Raw genomic sequence first — 16736 nt, forward strand, 5'->3', positions numbered from 1 at the left:
AATGTTAGTGAATGTGGTGGGTGTGTGTGTGCCATAGGATATAGAGAGAAAGAGGAAGGTGTAGGCTTGGTGAGTTGGGTGTTAGGATGTTAAGTGGATGCTCTCAATTTTTTACAAAATGTGGCCTAGGAGTTAGGGAGTAATGATTGGAAGGGTGATTTGGTGATAGGTGATAGGGGGAAAAAGAGGTGGTAGGGTGAGGTGGCGTCCAAGGAGAAGGGGGTAGGGAAAAATTGTGGGTTTTAAACACTAATATTAAGTTTCCGTTTTAACATCTAACGAACTTTAACTAATCAAACGAATCCCGTTTCTATTAATTTTTGTCAGGTTTTATCCGATATTGAATTCCAAATAATACAAGCCTAAGAAACTATTTTTCTGAAAAACTTGATGTCGGGTCCTTATGGTGTCCTCTATTGACTTTCGAACACTTATTTTTCTAGTTTTCGTGATTCTAACCTTCTAAAATTAAGTTTACATACTATCACTAATATCCTAATATAAATATTATTTTTCCAATGCCATTTAGACACGTTTAGGATTTTTATCAGTTTTTAAGTTGTCGCCAATGGTCATTTTGCGTGGTGTACGTTCTCTATGCGACAAATTTAAACTTTTTCGAACATTTAGTAATATATTTCTCATAACTTTGCAATTTGGACTTTAAACAAAGATACTTTATTTGTATAATTATTTTATTACGTAATCACGGTTACATTAGTTGCTAATTTTTTCCGATTGTCACACATATCAAACATTTGAGCAGAGTATAGATGAAGAAGAGGATGAAGATTAAGTGTTGGGACGACACATCAGCATTGTGAGTTTGTATCTTTTATTTGAAGAAAGATTGAAACTTTACTCATCAAGAAAGTGGTTTTGAGGGTTAAATGGCAAGTGTTAAGAATGTGGTGGATGGTGGTTGTGGTGGTGGTGGATGATGGTGGTGGGTGGTGGTGGTTGATATGGGTATGAAGAAAGATTTAATCTTTGGTTGAGTATCAAGTGTCAAGAAGGTGGTGAATGGTGGCGGTGGGTGGTTGATATGGGTTTGAAGAAAAATGTGTGTAAAGATTATGGGACTTTAATAGGTTTGGCCGGAAAATGGTGGTGGTGGACGGCGGCAAACAGTGGTAGACTATGTTTGTGGTGGTTGATATGGGTATGAAGAAAGATTTAATATTTAGACATACAATGCATGGAAATATTACGGGTTTGATGTAAAGATTCAATCATTAGAGTTAAAATGCATGGAAAGATTATGGTGGTGGTGTGGTGGTTAGTGGTGGAGTTTAAAAAATGTTAGAACAAACCAATACTTCCGAAAAAGATTAATTTAATCTAAAAAACCATCGAATCCCATAGATTTGCAATAAAATTCATCAGATCTGGCAACTTTTCTTTCAATGCAAAAAAAAGATGAATTTAATCTAAAATGCGTCTGAGGAGATGAAGTTCAAAAAAACGCGGAATTCGATGACTTTTGAAAACTCATGGGCCAGATAAATTTCATTGGAAAACCATGGTTTCTGTGAGAATGTTTTGGATTGAAAATTATCGAGAAAGACAGATTTCAATGGAAAACTCACGTCACCTTTACACATGTCAACATCTGACTCGTAAACGAAATCTCACGTCACGAATCCAAAGGTGTCGACAGAGATGAATTTCTAAGGACTAAAATTGAAATTTTGAAAAGTTTTGGACTATTCCTATTTTGGATTATTTTGAGAATTTTCTCTAAAACATGCAGTATGGCGGACCGCTAAGCCAAGCTATAATGCCCTGCTATGTGGTGAGCGGGATTTGAGATTTTGATTTTGTGGCGAACTGTCACCACTTGGTTTAGCTGTTCGCTAACCCTTTTAACTTTAACTTTGAAGATTAAAGTTGAAAAATCGGTTAGTTTTATGGTAAAATGGTTGTTAGTGTGTGATTATTGTATTCAAACGGAAGAAAATGATAATCAAGAAATCACCAAAACTGGATATGTATGAAGATGCTCAAGTTGGATATGATTATGGAAGTAAAAGGTGGTGAGGATAAAAAGAATAAGCAAAATTTGCTAATTACTGATAAACCCGAACTAAGATGGGTATAAAACTAGTTTGTGATTACAATTGTGTTATTAGATATTTAAATTAAATAAGTTTGGTTCTATTTGATGTGATTAACTACTGATTAATAATCTTAAACCAATAGTTATAATACTTAGATTTTTAATTTTACAATATGTTTTCAAAGTTCAAATTAATTGTCTTGTTATTTAAGTTTGTGATACCGAATTCAAAAGTATGATCCGGTTATTAAAAAAGGAAAAAGAAACAAAAACTATAAGATGAAATGGAATCACAAAAAATATAAACTTAATCTAAATTCATGTTTTCTTCTTCTAAGGGATTGCAACTTGCAAGGGGTCAATTATGGCAGACCGAGGAATTCTATAAATCATTTGTGTGTGGGGGTGGGGTGGGGTGGGGTGGGGTGGGGGTGAGGTTTAACACTAATTTAAACATAGGTAATCGGGATTTTAACATGCAAATAACATTAAAAAAAATTTAATGCGGACGAAGGCTAGGTGTCACTGGTTGTAAATGGACCTATTGTTGGAACAAAATTATCAAAGGAATATTATAATTGATTATGAAATATTAAATGTAATAGAAATAGTATCAAAATAAAGCTACCTACATAAGCTTCTCTTCTAACCCCACAACACTATGTTAAGGGTAAATAATTGTGAAACCATGAATGTCTTCTTCTCTTTGTTTACATCGATTTTAGCAAATATAATTAATGTGAGAAAGGAACTTGAGCCTCACTTCATGAGGTACCCCAAAATTAGACCAATTAAGCAAATGATGATGACAAGGATGATCGAGACACCACCACCTTGACTTTTGTTGCCTCCACGCTTCAAGAGTTCCTATGCGTAAACAAAGATAAGGAAAAGATAGCAAAGGAATCAGTTTTGACATGTTTACCAAAAAAAATAAGTCAAATTGGGCTGTATTATTTTTATCTTTTATATATCATATGGGTAATATTTTATATTTAAAATGGCCCAAAGTGTTCTAAAATACTTCTGAATCACTTTACATAAATAAAGTTTACTATTACTATAAAAATATAGTCTTTATTTTTAAATATTAATTATTAAAAATATTGAAAAAAAGATGTACAGAGCATGGGCCAAGCTGATATGTAGATACATTCTCACTCGTTACCCAACCTGTCCATTTTGCCACCATAAGAAGAAAAGAAGGGCTTGAATAACATCTTACAATTTCTTTGCGAATTTTGTTGCTTTGTTGAATAGCAGCATTCTTTTCATCAGTCAACTTTGAAATTAGAGATCTTACCTGCAAATTCATGTATTTAAACTACAACTTTAAGCAACATAACTACCATAAGTAAAAAAACATAAAAAAAATAGTGAATATGAGATTTTTGCATTCTTCTAGGAGAAGTTAACTGAAGGCAAAGAAATAAAAAAAAAAAAACTGAAATCTCAAAACATCACATGAAAACAGCACAACGAATATGCAGCATACCCAGTGGCGTAGCCACACTTTAAGGTGGGGTTCTCAGTCCCCTGTGAATTTTTTTTTACTAATATATATGTGCTGAAATCCTGACCGACCCCTGTATAATTTTGACCCCGACCCCTGTGTGATTTTGAGGACGGCACAATGACCCTGTTAGAATTTCGAGAACAACCTTATGAAATTTGAGACCGACCCCAATAACATTTTTTTTGACATATTTACAACTTTAATTATATATATGTATATAAATAATATACCAACTAAATTTGAGTTTAGTAGGAAATAATTAAAATACAAGTTTAAGTTCAAATGCTCAATTAATCTATGCTCAATTTTTAAGCACAAGTCTCAAACTCCCAACTTAATCTACATTTAAGCTAATTAAAAAAATAAAAATTGGATTTTAATAATCCCAACTTAATACAGTTGGCCGATAATAATCCCAACTTTGAAAATAGCTGTCATTGGTCCCAACTTTCACACTATTTATTTTCATTGAACCTCCGTTAAAAATAACTTAACGACGTTAAGTTTTTTCCAAATTTCAAATTGATTTTTTAGGGCTATTGATCGGAATGAGAATGTGAATCGATTGATGTAAAACTTAACTTGAAATGGCGCTTCAAACAGCTTGATTTTTATTAATTAAAAGTTTAAACACCGGAATTGAAGCATCATTTAGTCGTTTGGACCATCGTTTGGAGGTAAGTTTTACATTAATCGACTCGTATCCTCATTCCAATCAAAAGCCCTAAAATATCAATTTGAAATTTCGAAAAAACTTAACGCCGTTAAGTTTTTTTTAACGGTGGTCCAATGAAAACAAATAGGGTGAAAGTTGGGACCAGTGACAGCTATTTTCAAAGTTGGGATTATTATCGGCCAAATGTATTAAGTTGGGATTATTAAAATCCAATTTTCCTTAAAAAAAAAAGGAGTATGATGGCGGAAGTAATAGGTCATGTAAATTTAATGAATTAAGTGTTTTAATCTAAAAAAATGTTTCAGCTATACATTATTTTGTTTAGTTACTTCATTTGTATTGGTGTATTGTTTATTCGTTAATTGAAGTTACCTCTCATATCATTATTACTCATTGCAACCCTATGCGTTGAAATTTGCTTTTCGGCGATGAAGTACCTGAAGTCCAATTTGCGTGATCATATGGGTGATGAGAGTTTAAACGATGATTTTATTTATTTCATTAAGTAATTTAAGCGTAATCATATGGGTGATGCGTTGAAATTTGCTTTTCGGCGATGGAGTACCTGAAGTCCAACCTGTTTATAAATGTCAAACTAGATGATGTTTTGGTTAGATTTCAGAAAATGAAAGCCCGCATATAACAAAGCTAGATATATTGTTCAATAATTATGCATTTATAATAAAGTTTCTCGTATTTTTTTTTGTTATATAATTCTTTGTTTGATTATCATTTTTCTATATATATGATCGACGTAATTCGACCCGACCCGATGGTCCAACCGGACCAAAAAAAAATTTATATAGCGATGGTTAATTATATACAGATAAAAAAATTTCCGACCCCTGTGAGAAAATTTCCTGGATCCGCCACTGAGCATACCATGGAATTGATTACCTTTGATCGTCAAATACATCAATGTTTTTCAAACTAAAGAAGAGATAAGCCCGTTTCTTTTTCAAAGTCGTTTACAAATGGGATTGATTCAGGTTATGTTTTTATCTTTAACATGAAACTTTCTAACAAAATTAGCTAAAATGGAAACGGAAAAAAAGGTTGGCCCGTTTCTTTGGGTCGAGTTATTAAATCAAACAATGTTGGCACATAAATCAACTCACCTCAGCGGATTTATCATCAGAAGACCCAAACTGTCTTGTAACCTGAAAACATGAACAAACAAACAACATATTATTATAAGACCAATGCGATAAAATTATTAAAATTTAAAAACGCACCTCAGAGGATCCATTAAAACTCCTACTATTGAACGTCACTTTTGGTGAAATCCCTTTATTGGGTTCTTCAAGAACCGGCGAAGGCGGTTGTGGTGGAGGAAGATATATCACTCTCAATTTGCACTCTTCAACGACGCGTCCCGGCTGCTTAATGAACTGTAAACTCAAAGAACCAATAATTTTTTTATTGTTTATTATCATCATTTGGGATGCATAATCTTGACACCTGTGGGTCCCTAAAACATAAAGAATCATGCTTGGGTTGTAATAAAAAGATAAAATTAGAAACGATGCCAATGTGTTTAAAACTAAAATAATTTATAAGTTAGCCTTCTTACAAACCCTTTTACAATTTCATTCCAACCCATTTTAACTTATCAATCCGTTTGATTTGTTTAATAAAACAGGTTACAAATTGTTAACTTTTAAGTGCGTCTATGACACAAATAAAAATATAGCTTGTGTTCGGGTTCATCCTATTAAAGTGCCAACCTGATAAACTGACACGATTGCCACCCTAAACTGCACAGAGCTATGCGTGAAAATCAGCTTAGTCGTTTTTGAGCTACTTTATGAGCTATTCAAAATCGGATCACCGAAAGCTAGAATCGAGCCGAGCGAACCGAGCATAGGCCTAAAAAATTTTGTTTAATAAATGATCCAAGCTTAACGTAACAAGATCAAGTTGCGTCACGAGCCTAAACAAGCCTACTATTTATATAAATTTTTTGCTTAATATATTTAACAAACATTTATATAATAACTAACTAGTATAAAGAATGCTAAGTATAATATTTTTTAAGTATGAATATACATAAAAAATAATTAAAACTGTACATAATAATTATTAAATAATAACGAGCTTAGCTGAAGCTTGAAAAACTGCTAACGAGTCAAGCTCAAACCTTAAAAATAAAGCCGAAAACTAACCGAGCCCAGGCTTGGCACGTTTATGCCCTTATCACGGATTAGCATTTTAATTATTTTTTTTAAAATTAAATACAATTATATATTATATATTTTTAAAAAAATATAAAGATTGGACCAAATGTATTTGTTCCAGCAAGGCCCATTTCGACCCGTACAGTGACCCATTTGTCCAACCCATTAAATGAAGAATTTTATTACCATTTCAGGGGTAATGTCCTTGGTGGCTATTCCTGAGCTTACAACAACACTCTGAAGCAGAAACTTATCCTTGCACTGCATGTCAGGAGGAGCTTCCTTCTGAGCTTGCATTGTTACTGTATTAAAATTTAGATATTTAACAAGCTAGCAGCATGTATAGAAAATATGCGCATTTCAACTAAATTCATAAAATAGTTACATATAGTGTTTTAATATTAACAAGCTAGCAGCATGTATTGAAAAACATGAAATGCTAGTATTTAAGTTTCACTTCCAAAGTTAGACATTCTTGCAAAAACTTTTTGTGTTTCTTTTTACATTTTCACAAGTTGGCATGTAAATGAACCGAACGCAATGGGTCATGTGTGAGTTCGTTCATTGAACTTTAAGAACAATGAAAGAACACAAACAAATAAACAAGCACGAATTTCTTGTTTGTTTTCATCCTTAAGAAAATGAACACATTCATGTTTGTTTATTTATAGTATAAATGAACGATACCCGAACGTAAACAAACACATACAAATATAATTGAACATAGACGAATGGACATCACTCAGCATACACCAATTAAAAGTAAACAAGAACATCAATCAGTTGGGAATAAAACTAGAGTAAATTGTTATGAGTCTAAAAAATTTAAATAAATATATAAACAAACGTAAACGAACAAACTAAATAACATAAAACGAACGTTCACGAACATGAACGAATGAACGAGACATGTATTCATTTCGTTTGTATGACTAAATGAACAAAAAGTTTTGTTCATGTCCGTTTCACTGAGAGTACGGTTCGTTTATTCGCAAGATCACAATAGGTTGCAACAAAGTGCTGAACATCCAAACAAACAATCAATCTAATACATTTATTTATCAAATTTGAACCCAATTCGATTAAGAGAAAATGCACCTGTTACATCACATGTTGATCGAGGCATAACAAGCCCGGTATTGGGACGAACGCAATACTTCTTCGGATTCGTCGTCTTCACCTGAAAAATCCGATTCGAATTTCATAAATTATGATCCATTTTTTTCAAAATTCAGATCGCAGTCACAAAATAAAAATAACAACGTTCACGATTAGAATTTTCGATAACCATTCAACCGAGATCAATCATGATGAAATCCCATCTCATGGGATTAAAAACATAACATTGATATATTAGCAACAATAATATTTACCTTGAAAGCTACATGATTCTCGGTTTTATTCGATAACTGAAGCGAGCATGAGATCTGCTTCCTCAATTCAACTGATTCACAAAAAAACAAAATCAATACAAACACCAAAAATCAATATATACATATAATTGGAAGGCATACATGGGAATTTGAGGTCTAAAGGTTCCACATTGAGAAGCTCTCCTGTACTCATTTTGTTCTTCCGTTGGAATCATAAAATAAGAAAAGAAAAATGTTTGTGAGTTTGGGAAATTAAGATGGAGAGATGAGATAAATATGATCCGATAATTTCTTAGAGAGAAACAAGGAGATGAGTTGGTTTGGTTTGCTTTGCTTTGCTTTGCTTTGCTTTGGTTTTGTTATGTTTTTGAATATATGAACGTAAAAACAGACATCAAGAACCAAAAATGTTTTTGAGTTTTCTTTAGTTTGTTGACCACTGAAGAAACACTAACCGGACCCCGGGCAGATTACGGGTAACCTGGGGGTTGAATAGATGTTTCCCACGAGGGGTTAGACCCGGCAAAGATGGTTCTTCTGATAACCTGCAAAACAGACACCGTGAGCTCGTCACTGAGAAGGGGGGGGGGGGGGTTCCTCCTTGTGACCACCCTCCGGCGTGAGAATCAGACTAGATTGCTCTTTAAATATAAATGTATATTAAGAGATTGCTAGAGCAGATATCAGGTATAATATGTAATACGAGATAGTATATGATGATGATGAGATGATCATACCATTTGGGGTATTTATAGCCGAAGGTAGGTTTCCAAGGAGGTGTGGCCGGCTGAATAGTATTCCTGTTCTACCAACTGTGGCCTACGCACGTGCCATGCTGGTAGTTGGTGGGTAGGCAGCGGCTGACAGTGACCAGGCCTGCTGTGTACTATTCCTTTTCCACCAACTGCCGGCTATGCACGTGGTATGACAGGAGTTGGTGAGTAGGCAGCGGCTAATAGTGACACAGTACAGGAGCATGCTGCTCGCAATACTGTTGTCAATGAGCTGTCGTATCTTTGGTTAGATCTTTTGCCCGTACCTCGTCAGGTACAGTACAGAAGATCTTCCCGACCGTACGGACTGGCTTATTTGGGCGGGAGTATTCCCCCTCCCGCCTCTGTGCGGGATTGTTCCCGGCTTTGCTCATTCCTTCAGGTGACAACTGAATTAGAGAGCTAAGTGCCTTGTGCGTGTAGCCTTGCTGCGCGGGTGGCCTTCCCTGATGGCTTGTATCCGCAGCTGCGGGAACAGGCAGAGTACTTCACCATTGGGAGGCATTTCCTGCGGGAACAGCTTGCGTACTGCGCGTAAGGACGTCACGTCTCTGAGCACGGTGGGTCCTGCGTATCCAGTTGGTTTCTGCGCAGACGTCTCTTTTGAAGGTGAGTCTTGCGGGTCCAACTGGGCTCTGCTGGGACCTACCTCTTCAAGTCCCCCCAGTCCAATGTTCTTCTCATGAATGTTTAATAAAGTGAGGTGAACTTTTGGACTTAAGCAAAGGGTTTTGAAAAGGGTTTTTTAAGGTTTTCCATGGGGATTCTTCCCGCGGAAGTCCTTGTCACTTGCAGAAATTCCCGACTTTCCTGCTTGATCTTTGGGTATGATGCGGGTAGGTCTGTAACCTCCTCGCAAGTCAGGAGCGTTGAGTCCCACTTGTGTGGATTCTCCATGAGGTTTTGGTAGTTTTGAACATAGTGATCAATTATGTTAAAACCACCAATTCCATCCTGGAGCTTCAAACAATGTAGGTCTCGACGTTCCCGCTATGCGGGGATGTTATTTCCGTTTCCGCAAGCATTGCCCAGAAGATCCTTCTTGGTTTCAATTCCCTGCGGAGCGCTAGGTATGTGAAGGGTTTTGCCTTGACACTGTACCCGCGCTCGTCTTACGGTTACTTTACTTCCAAGGTATTCCTGGCGTCAATTCCCTGCGGGTGCTAGGTATGTGAAGGGTTTTGCCTTAACACTGTACCCGCACCCGTCTTATGGTTACTTGGTTGCCAAGGTATTCATGGCGTCAATTCCCTGCGGGTGCTAGGTATGTGAAGGGTTTTGCCTTAACACTGTACCCGCACCCGTCTTATAGTTACTTGGTTGCCGAGGTATTCTTGGCTTCAATTCCCTGCAGGTGCTAAGTATGTGAAGGGTTTTGCCTTAACACTGTACCCGCACCCGTCTTATGGTTACTTGGTTGCCAAGGTAAGGGGTATTTTCCCACTTTTGAATCTTTTGGAATTTTTGAAATTCGAAGGGTTGGTGAAAGGATTAGAACATTCCAAACCTCTGAAACGTCGTGCGACGGTTTCTTCTGACTGTGTCAGGACGTGCAGGAAGTTATGGTGACGTGACAGTACATGGTCATTCCAGACGCTTTTTCAGGCGCGTGGCCGCGAAATTAATGGTACGCGTCCTTTCAACAGCTGTTGCCAGCTTGCTTTTTGCCACGTGTCATAGTTTCATTGCACCTTCGATTTCTCTCTCTTCCGCATTAAATTCATCGCATTAATTGCGATTAGTATATAAAGGGGGAGAGGGTTCTTTGTAATCCACACTTTCAATTTTCTCTTCATCTTCAAAACGATTTCCGGCGAATACTCATCTTTTCAGTCGAGCATTCTCTTGAAATCGTTTTCTTCTTTCATATCTGCAAGATGTCGTCTCACGATCTTGAGTCTACAGCCCAGGAGGCTAGGGTGTTCGCCGATGACAAGAGTACTGCTGGCGAGTGCCAGTGTGCTCTGCCTGTCGATCTGTATCAGTACGTCGTCAGAAGTTCATGCTCGAGTCTCTCGAGCCTGAGTTTCCTGAACCCCATCAGACGGTGTATGATGCCCCCAGAGGCAAGATCGGGGTTTATGCTGCATTCTTTGTCTATGGGAATCTTAGGTTCCCTTTGACAAAGTTTGTGTACCGTGTCCTGGAGAGGCACGGTGTGCACCTGACCGAGGTGCACCCGATGGCGATCGCGAAGATTCGCCACTTCGAGTGGGTGTGCCGGATTCTGGGCATTGAGCCCTATGTCGACCGCCTGATGACCTTCTACTCTTGGAGGTGCATCCAGGGTTGGTATACGCTGATAACCCGGATCAAGGGTTTGAAGATTTGCGCAACCGAGCGCAGTCTTCGTTCGTGGAAGCGGGAGTTCTTCTACATCTCCGCTCGCGCCATCCCCCTTGCCATGAAATTCAAGAATGAGCAAGCACTTCCCAGCCTTCACGCCTCCAACTACCAGGAGGCGGAATGGTTCTCGAAGATATCCCGAGTCCAATCTCCGGTTTACCGGTTTGCGGAGTCCGGGATGGTGATGCTCGGGATGAGCCGGGTGTGGAAGGATGCGGATGCGCAAAAGATCCCAATCGTCCTTGAATACGGTTCGAACTCTGTTCCTTACGGTATGCTCTGTTTCTTTTTGTTGATTTAGAATCTCTTCTAACTTCTTTCCTTTTTATTTCAGAGGGGAACGACTTGCAGTCGCTCCTGTATCCGCGGGAGGTTGACAGTCCCGCTCGGATGGGTACTCGCGCTCTAGACGAGAACGAGTTGCCCATCCTAGAACAAACGGCAGATCGGTTCGTGGAGGTCTACCCGCTAGGCCACGAGATCCTGAGCGCCAGGCGGCCAGGTAAGGCGCTATTCAACCCTCGACCCCTCAATGTTGAAACCTCTGCTGGAATTCCTCTAATCTTATGTTCTGATGAGGAATCCGCAGATGGTCCTCCGTTGGTGCGGAAGAAGAAGGCTGCCGGCGGGAAGGGGAAGGAGAAGGTGGCCTCCACTGCCGATCCGGTACCTCGGTCTGACTCAGAGACCGAGAGCGAGGAGGTGGCGGGGAACCCCGGTGGTGATAAGACCACCGCTCCGGAGGCTGCGACGACTGTCACCTCCGGAGAGCCCAGGATGACAATGGTGAGCGGCGTGAAGAGGCCGTCTCCATCGGGTTCATCCCCGCCTGTCCGCACTTTTAGGCTCAAGAAAACCCGTAAGTACAAACTTTATTTTTAACTTCATAGTTTTCCATCATTAATACTTATCTTCTTTGTGCAGGCGTGGATGTTGACGCATTCCAGGGTGGAGCGCAGAGGAGTACCCCTCCGCCCATGACGGTAGGCTTGGTCAGCCTACCTGAGGCGACGACCCAGGCGGCTGCGCCTGCGCCTGCTTCCGCTGGTTCAGTTGCTCACTCCGTTGAGCCGACTGTTCCAGCTGTGATGACATCACCGCCGGCTGTCAGTGCCATTTTTACCGCATCTTTCACTGAGCCGGCGGTTACTTTTGCTGCGGATTCCGCAGCGGCGACCGCGGCGGCTTTTACCATGCCTCTTCCGTCATCGGCAACGACGGCCGATCCTTCAGGTATGCATGGGGCTTATCGCCAACCTCTGCCTCCTTCCCATCTGCCTGACCTCTTGGATGGATTTCCCTTGGGTTCAGGTGATGGGTTCGGCGGCTATCGGCCTGTTGTTGACCCTACAGGTGCGTAGGGTTCTTTTGGCCCTTTTCATATTTTTATCATTTTTCCTAACTGCTTTATGTTTTTTGCAGTGTCGGATTCCAATGAAGTGTATGTTCCACGATGGAACATCCGCCGAGGAACAACCCTTCGCACACCTGTGGAGTGCGTGGAGTGGGCTCGTCACGCAGCTCCCAGTGGTGCGTTGGGGGAAGCCATGGCTAGCTGCCAGGAGGGTAGGCTAACCAATGAGCTTCGGGTTCTCCTGGCCCGGATGCAGCCGCGCGTCGAGCTGCTTTGTCGTGAAAACGACAAGTTAAAAGCAGCTCGCCTTCAAGAAGTAGCTCGGGCGCGGGCTGTCCGGGAGGAGAACGTAAAGCTTACCGCAGTGGCTGCGGAAAAGGAGAAGGCCTTCAAGGCCCTCGAGGTTGAAGTTCAGGCCCGGCTCGAGGCCCGTTCCAAGGCTGCCCAAGCTGTTAACGAACAGCTTCGGCTGGCTAAGGAAACTGCAAGGAACGCAACCGAGAGGGCCACCAAGGCTGAAGCTGTTGCTGAGCCTCTACGCGTGGAGAATGAGGAGCTTAAAGCCAAATTAGAGGCTCTCCAGCAGGCTCATGATGCCTTGGCGATGGAAGACGCCAAAAAGCTCCAAGAGATCTTGGACCAGAGGGGGGTGCTTGACCACACTGAGCGGAAGCTAAAGGGCGTCGAAGAGGCTGCGGCTAAAGAAGTGTTGCTTGCCAACCTCAACAAGAGTGAAGCCGAACGCGCCCGTAACGAAGCTCAAGCTGCCCTCCAGGAGGCTCTGGTTGCCAAGGAATGGCTTCTTCGAGAAGCGTTGTCTCAGGTATGCTTTTCATGTCTTTACGTTTTTCTTTGTAAATAGAAAAGATTCTGATACTTGTATATTTTCTTGTAGGTTGTGCATCGGGTCTTTGCTGATACGTCTTATGACGATGCTATGAGCGCAGCCCTCAACGCTTCTCACGAGGATGGGGAAAAGGCCGGCTTCCTGCTTGGTCTAGGGTTCGTTGAGAAAGGCATCCCGCCTTCCAACTTCCCTTTATTTGATGTAGATACTGAAGCTGTATACGACCAAGCAGTGAATTAGTATGCCGCCTTCCCGCATCCGGTGGTGGAGAAGGTGAACGAAGTTGCTGCTGCTGATGATGGGCTAGCTATCCTTAAAGCTTTCCTTGAACCGCCACGCTCTATTGATGGTGCTGGTCCAAGTGGAAGTGGCCCTGAAGCTTGATCCTGAAGATCCCTTCCCACTGCTATGATAGATTTAGCTTGTATAGATTTATATTCTTGTAGGCGGGTAGTTACCCGGCCATTCTTGTAATGAATATTATGAAATATAAATCTTTGTGCGGTTAAGACCGCTATTTTCACTGGATTCCTTGCTTTATAAACGTTATATGACTTGCATACTTTAGTTTAAATTAGCAATTTTCCAAGTGTTTAGAATAAGTTAACCTTTGAACGTGGTAGATAATAGGTTGAAGTTTTGCTTCCTCTTTCGTGATTGTGCGGGTAGGACCGTCACTTGCACTTAGTAGGATGGCTAAACTTTACCTACATCTGACCTGCGTGGAGGTTTTCCTCATCTTTTTTGAAATTTCTAAGTGTTTAGGATAAGTTAACCTTTGAACGTGGCAGATAATAGGTTGAAGTTTTGCTTCCTCTTTCGTGATTGTGCGGGTAGGACCGTCACTTGCACTTAGTAGGATGGCTAAACTTTACCTACATCTAACCTGCGTGTAGGTTTTCCTCATCCTTTTGTTAGAAATTCTCTGTTTTGAATAAGTTAAACGTTCGACGCGCGGTTGTCAATAGGTTCGGTTTCCTCTCATGATTTGTGCGGTTAGGACCGGCACTTTCATTTAGTTGACCAAAGTTTACCTATGACTGACCTGCGTGAAGGTTTGCCGTTTTTTGGGTTTATGCGGGTTTTGCCGCCTTCCCCACGCAACGACTTTCCACGTAATTATGCGGTGAAAACCGGCATATCCGTGTTGAATAAATTAACCGTTCGACGCGCGGTTGTTAATAGGTTAGTGTTCAGTTTCCTCTATCATGATTCATGCGGATAGACCGGCACTTTCATTTAGTGGGATGACTGAACTTTACCCTTCAACTGACCTGCGTGAAGGTTTGCCGTTTTTTGGGTTTATGCGGGTTTTGCCGCCTTCCCCACACAACGACTTTCACACTTATGTATGCAGTGAAAACCGGCATCAGTGTTGAAAGTTCATAAAAGTATAAATGTGAAATCATCAGCGTCGATGTTCTAAGGAGAATCATTTCCATTAGAAGTGGCTCTGGGCCTTTTCTTTACAAATTTGGAATTGATCTACATGCAAACTGTGTAATTGAGCTCCCTTCCATGTTGTTGGGATGGGAGTGCCATCGAGCCGATATGCACCTGGTTCGGGATCTCGTTGTTTGCGCAGTATGTAGTCTCCAACATTGAAGCTGCAATTTTATTCGTGTTTTCCCCAACTGGGGTTCTACACGCATCAGCCTGCTCAGCGTTCATTGCGCCACGAGGTGCGCAAGCGTCCCATCTCTGACAAATGCTTCGACCATGTCCTTAACGTCTGTGCATTCTTCAGTGTTGTGGCCTTTTTTCCTGTGAAAGTCACAGTATTTGCTCCGATCAGCATTGGGACGATGTCGGATTATTGGAGCCTTTGGCCATGGGAGCTCCTCCGTGGCGAATATCTCGGTGACGCTTTTGGTGAGTGGCGTCCATCTGGAGTTCTGGTTCGACCATACGTTATCCCTTCCGCCTAACCGATGTTGCAAGCCGGATGAGGTGTCAAAGTTTACCCTTGACTGCCAAATGCCTAGCTTCTGCTTTTTGTTTAATCGGGCGGTAAGGACGTTGTCTTCTCTTGTTTTCTGGGTGTAGAGGTTTGTGATCTGGGGGAGATCTCTACCCAGTTGCTTCTCCGTTTCCGCAAAGCGTTTTGCTGCTGTCATGATGGCATCCCATGTGGATGGCATGCCATCTTTACCCGTTAAGGTGCGGAGGAGCTCTGGGTCGTTCGCGCCCTGGATGAAAGCAGCGCGAACAAGATCTTCGCTGATATTACCCAGACTTAGCTTCTTTGAGTTGAAGCGAGTGATGAAGTCTGGCAAAGATTCATCTTCATCTCGAATGCATTTGAGGATTGTCCATTGCTCTTCGGTATACTTTCGTTGTTGGCTGAAGTGTTGGCCAAACTTCTGTTGGAAGTCTGCCCAGTCGTAGATGTGGTTGACCGGTAGACGATCGAACCATGCTCTAGCTGGCCCAACAAGTGTCATTTGGAACATGTAACACCACGTAGGTTCCGTCCAATTGCTGACGGTTGCCCCCGCTATGAATCTGTTCAAATGATCGTCTGGGTCAGATATACCATCATATGTGCCTATGTTGGACATTTGTTTGGCACTTTTTGGGGCAATTGCTTCCGCAATGTCCCTTGCAAATTTGGACGTTCCCGCATTTGCAACAGTTGGTCTAAATGTTTTGGAGAAGTCACGTGGGCTTCCACCTGGGTTTTTTGGTTTGAAGGCTTCCCCAAAACGCCTTCTCGGTTGGGAGTCCGTTTCTTTACGCTTCCCTTTCGCCGTATGACGAGGGTTTGCGTCTCTATCGGATTCCTCCGAATCATCGTCCAAGTATTCTTCGAATTCGTCAGCCTGTTGGACGGAACGCAAGCGTTCGTCCAACTCAGCTTGGAATTCCTTCTGACGTGCCTCCGCCCATGCCTTAACTTCATCGAGTGTTTGGCGGGGGAGTCTTGTTCGTTTCTCTAACTGGGTATCGGTGAATCCCAGTGAGCGATTATTTACTGCACTTGCCCCAGCTTGGGTAACTGGGGTAGTGTTCGTAAAATTTACTTCACTTGCCCCGGCTTGGGTAACCGGGGTAGTGTTTGTAAAGACTATTCCTTTTCCACCAACTGCCGGCTATGCACGTGGTATGACAGGAGTTGGTGAGTAGGCAGCGGCTAATAGTGACACAGTACAGGAGCATGCTGCTCGCCATACTGTTGTCAATGAGCTGTCGTATCTTTGGTCAGATCTTTTGCCCGTACCTCGTCAGGTACAGTACAGAAGATCTTCCCGACCGTACGGACTGGCTTATTTGGGCGGGAGTATTCCCCCTCCCGCCTCTGTGCGGGATTGTTCCCGGCTTTGCTCATTCCTTCAGGTGACAACTGAATTAGAGAGCTAAGTGCCTTGTGCGTGTAGCCTTGCTGCGCGGGTGGCCTTCCCTGATGACTTGTATCCGCAGCTGCGGGAACAGGCAGAGTACTTCACCATTGGGAGGCATTTCCTGCAGGAACAGCTTGCGTACTGCGCGTAAGGACGTCACGTCTCTGAGCACGGTGGGTCCTGCGTATCCAGTTGGTTTCTGCGCAGACGTCTCTTTTGAAGGTGAATCTTGCGGGTCCAACTGGGCTCTGCTGGGACCTACCTCTTCAACCAC

At 41.6% G+C, this 16736-nt stretch overlaps 2 protein-coding genes across 2 annotated transcripts; both read right to left on the reverse strand.

Moving 5' to 3' along the window:
- Positions 1–2818: 2818 nt before the first annotated feature.
- LOC143576770 (vesicle-associated protein 1-2-like) lies at positions 2819–6281 on the reverse strand. The gene is made up of 4 exons (XM_077060797.1): positions 5483–6281; positions 5401–5411; positions 3285–3362; positions 2819–2926 (listed from the first exon to the last, which is right to left on the reverse strand). The coding sequence occupies exons 1-4, from the start codon at positions 5739–5741 to the stop codon at positions 2819–2821; spliced, it is 456 nt and encodes a 151-aa protein (XP_076916912.1). The 5' UTR covers positions 5742–6281.
- Positions 6282–7395: 1114 nt separating this feature from the next.
- On the reverse strand, positions 7396–8106 carry LOC143576780 (vesicle-associated protein 1-1-like). The gene is made up of 3 exons (XM_077060808.1): positions 7943–8106; positions 7802–7872; positions 7396–7608 (listed from the first exon to the last, which is right to left on the reverse strand). The coding sequence occupies exons 1-3, from the start codon at positions 7992–7994 to the stop codon at positions 7483–7485; spliced, it is 249 nt and encodes an 82-aa protein (XP_076916923.1). The 5' UTR covers positions 7995–8106; the 3' UTR covers positions 7396–7482.
- Positions 8107–16736: the final 8630 nt, after the last annotated feature.

The sequence above is a fragment of the Bidens hawaiensis genome, unplaced genomic scaffold (genome assembly GCF_021521415.1).
Source record: "Bidens hawaiensis isolate Kalapana, Puna unplaced genomic scaffold, B.hawaiensis_p1.1 tig00028295_1, whole genome shotgun sequence".
Classification (NCBI taxonomy): Eukaryota; Viridiplantae; Streptophyta; class Magnoliopsida; order Asterales; family Asteraceae; genus Bidens; species Bidens hawaiensis.

Excerpts from the sequence above, each read along its gene's own strand:
- LOC143576770 (XM_077060797.1), bottom strand. The coding sequence starts at position 5,741 with ATGATTCTTTATGTTTTAGGGACCCACAGGTGTCAAGATTATGCATCC. Across the intron at positions 2,927-3,284 it reads ACAAAATTCGCAAAGAAATT|GAACTCTTGAAGCGTGGAGG; the intron begins GTAAGATGTTAT and ends GTTTACGCATAG.
- LOC143576780 (XM_077060808.1), bottom strand. The coding sequence starts at position 7,994 with ATGAGTACAGGAGAGCTTCTCAATGTGGAACCTTTAGACCTCAAATTC. Across the intron at positions 7,873-7,942 it reads TTTAGACCTCAAATTCCCAT|TTGAATTGAGGAAGCAGATC; the intron begins GTATGCCTTCCA and ends TTTGTGAATCAG. Across the intron at positions 7,609-7,801 it reads AGAATCATGTAGCTTTCAAG|GTGAAGACGACGAATCCGAA; the intron begins GTAAATATTATT and ends CGGATTTTTCAG.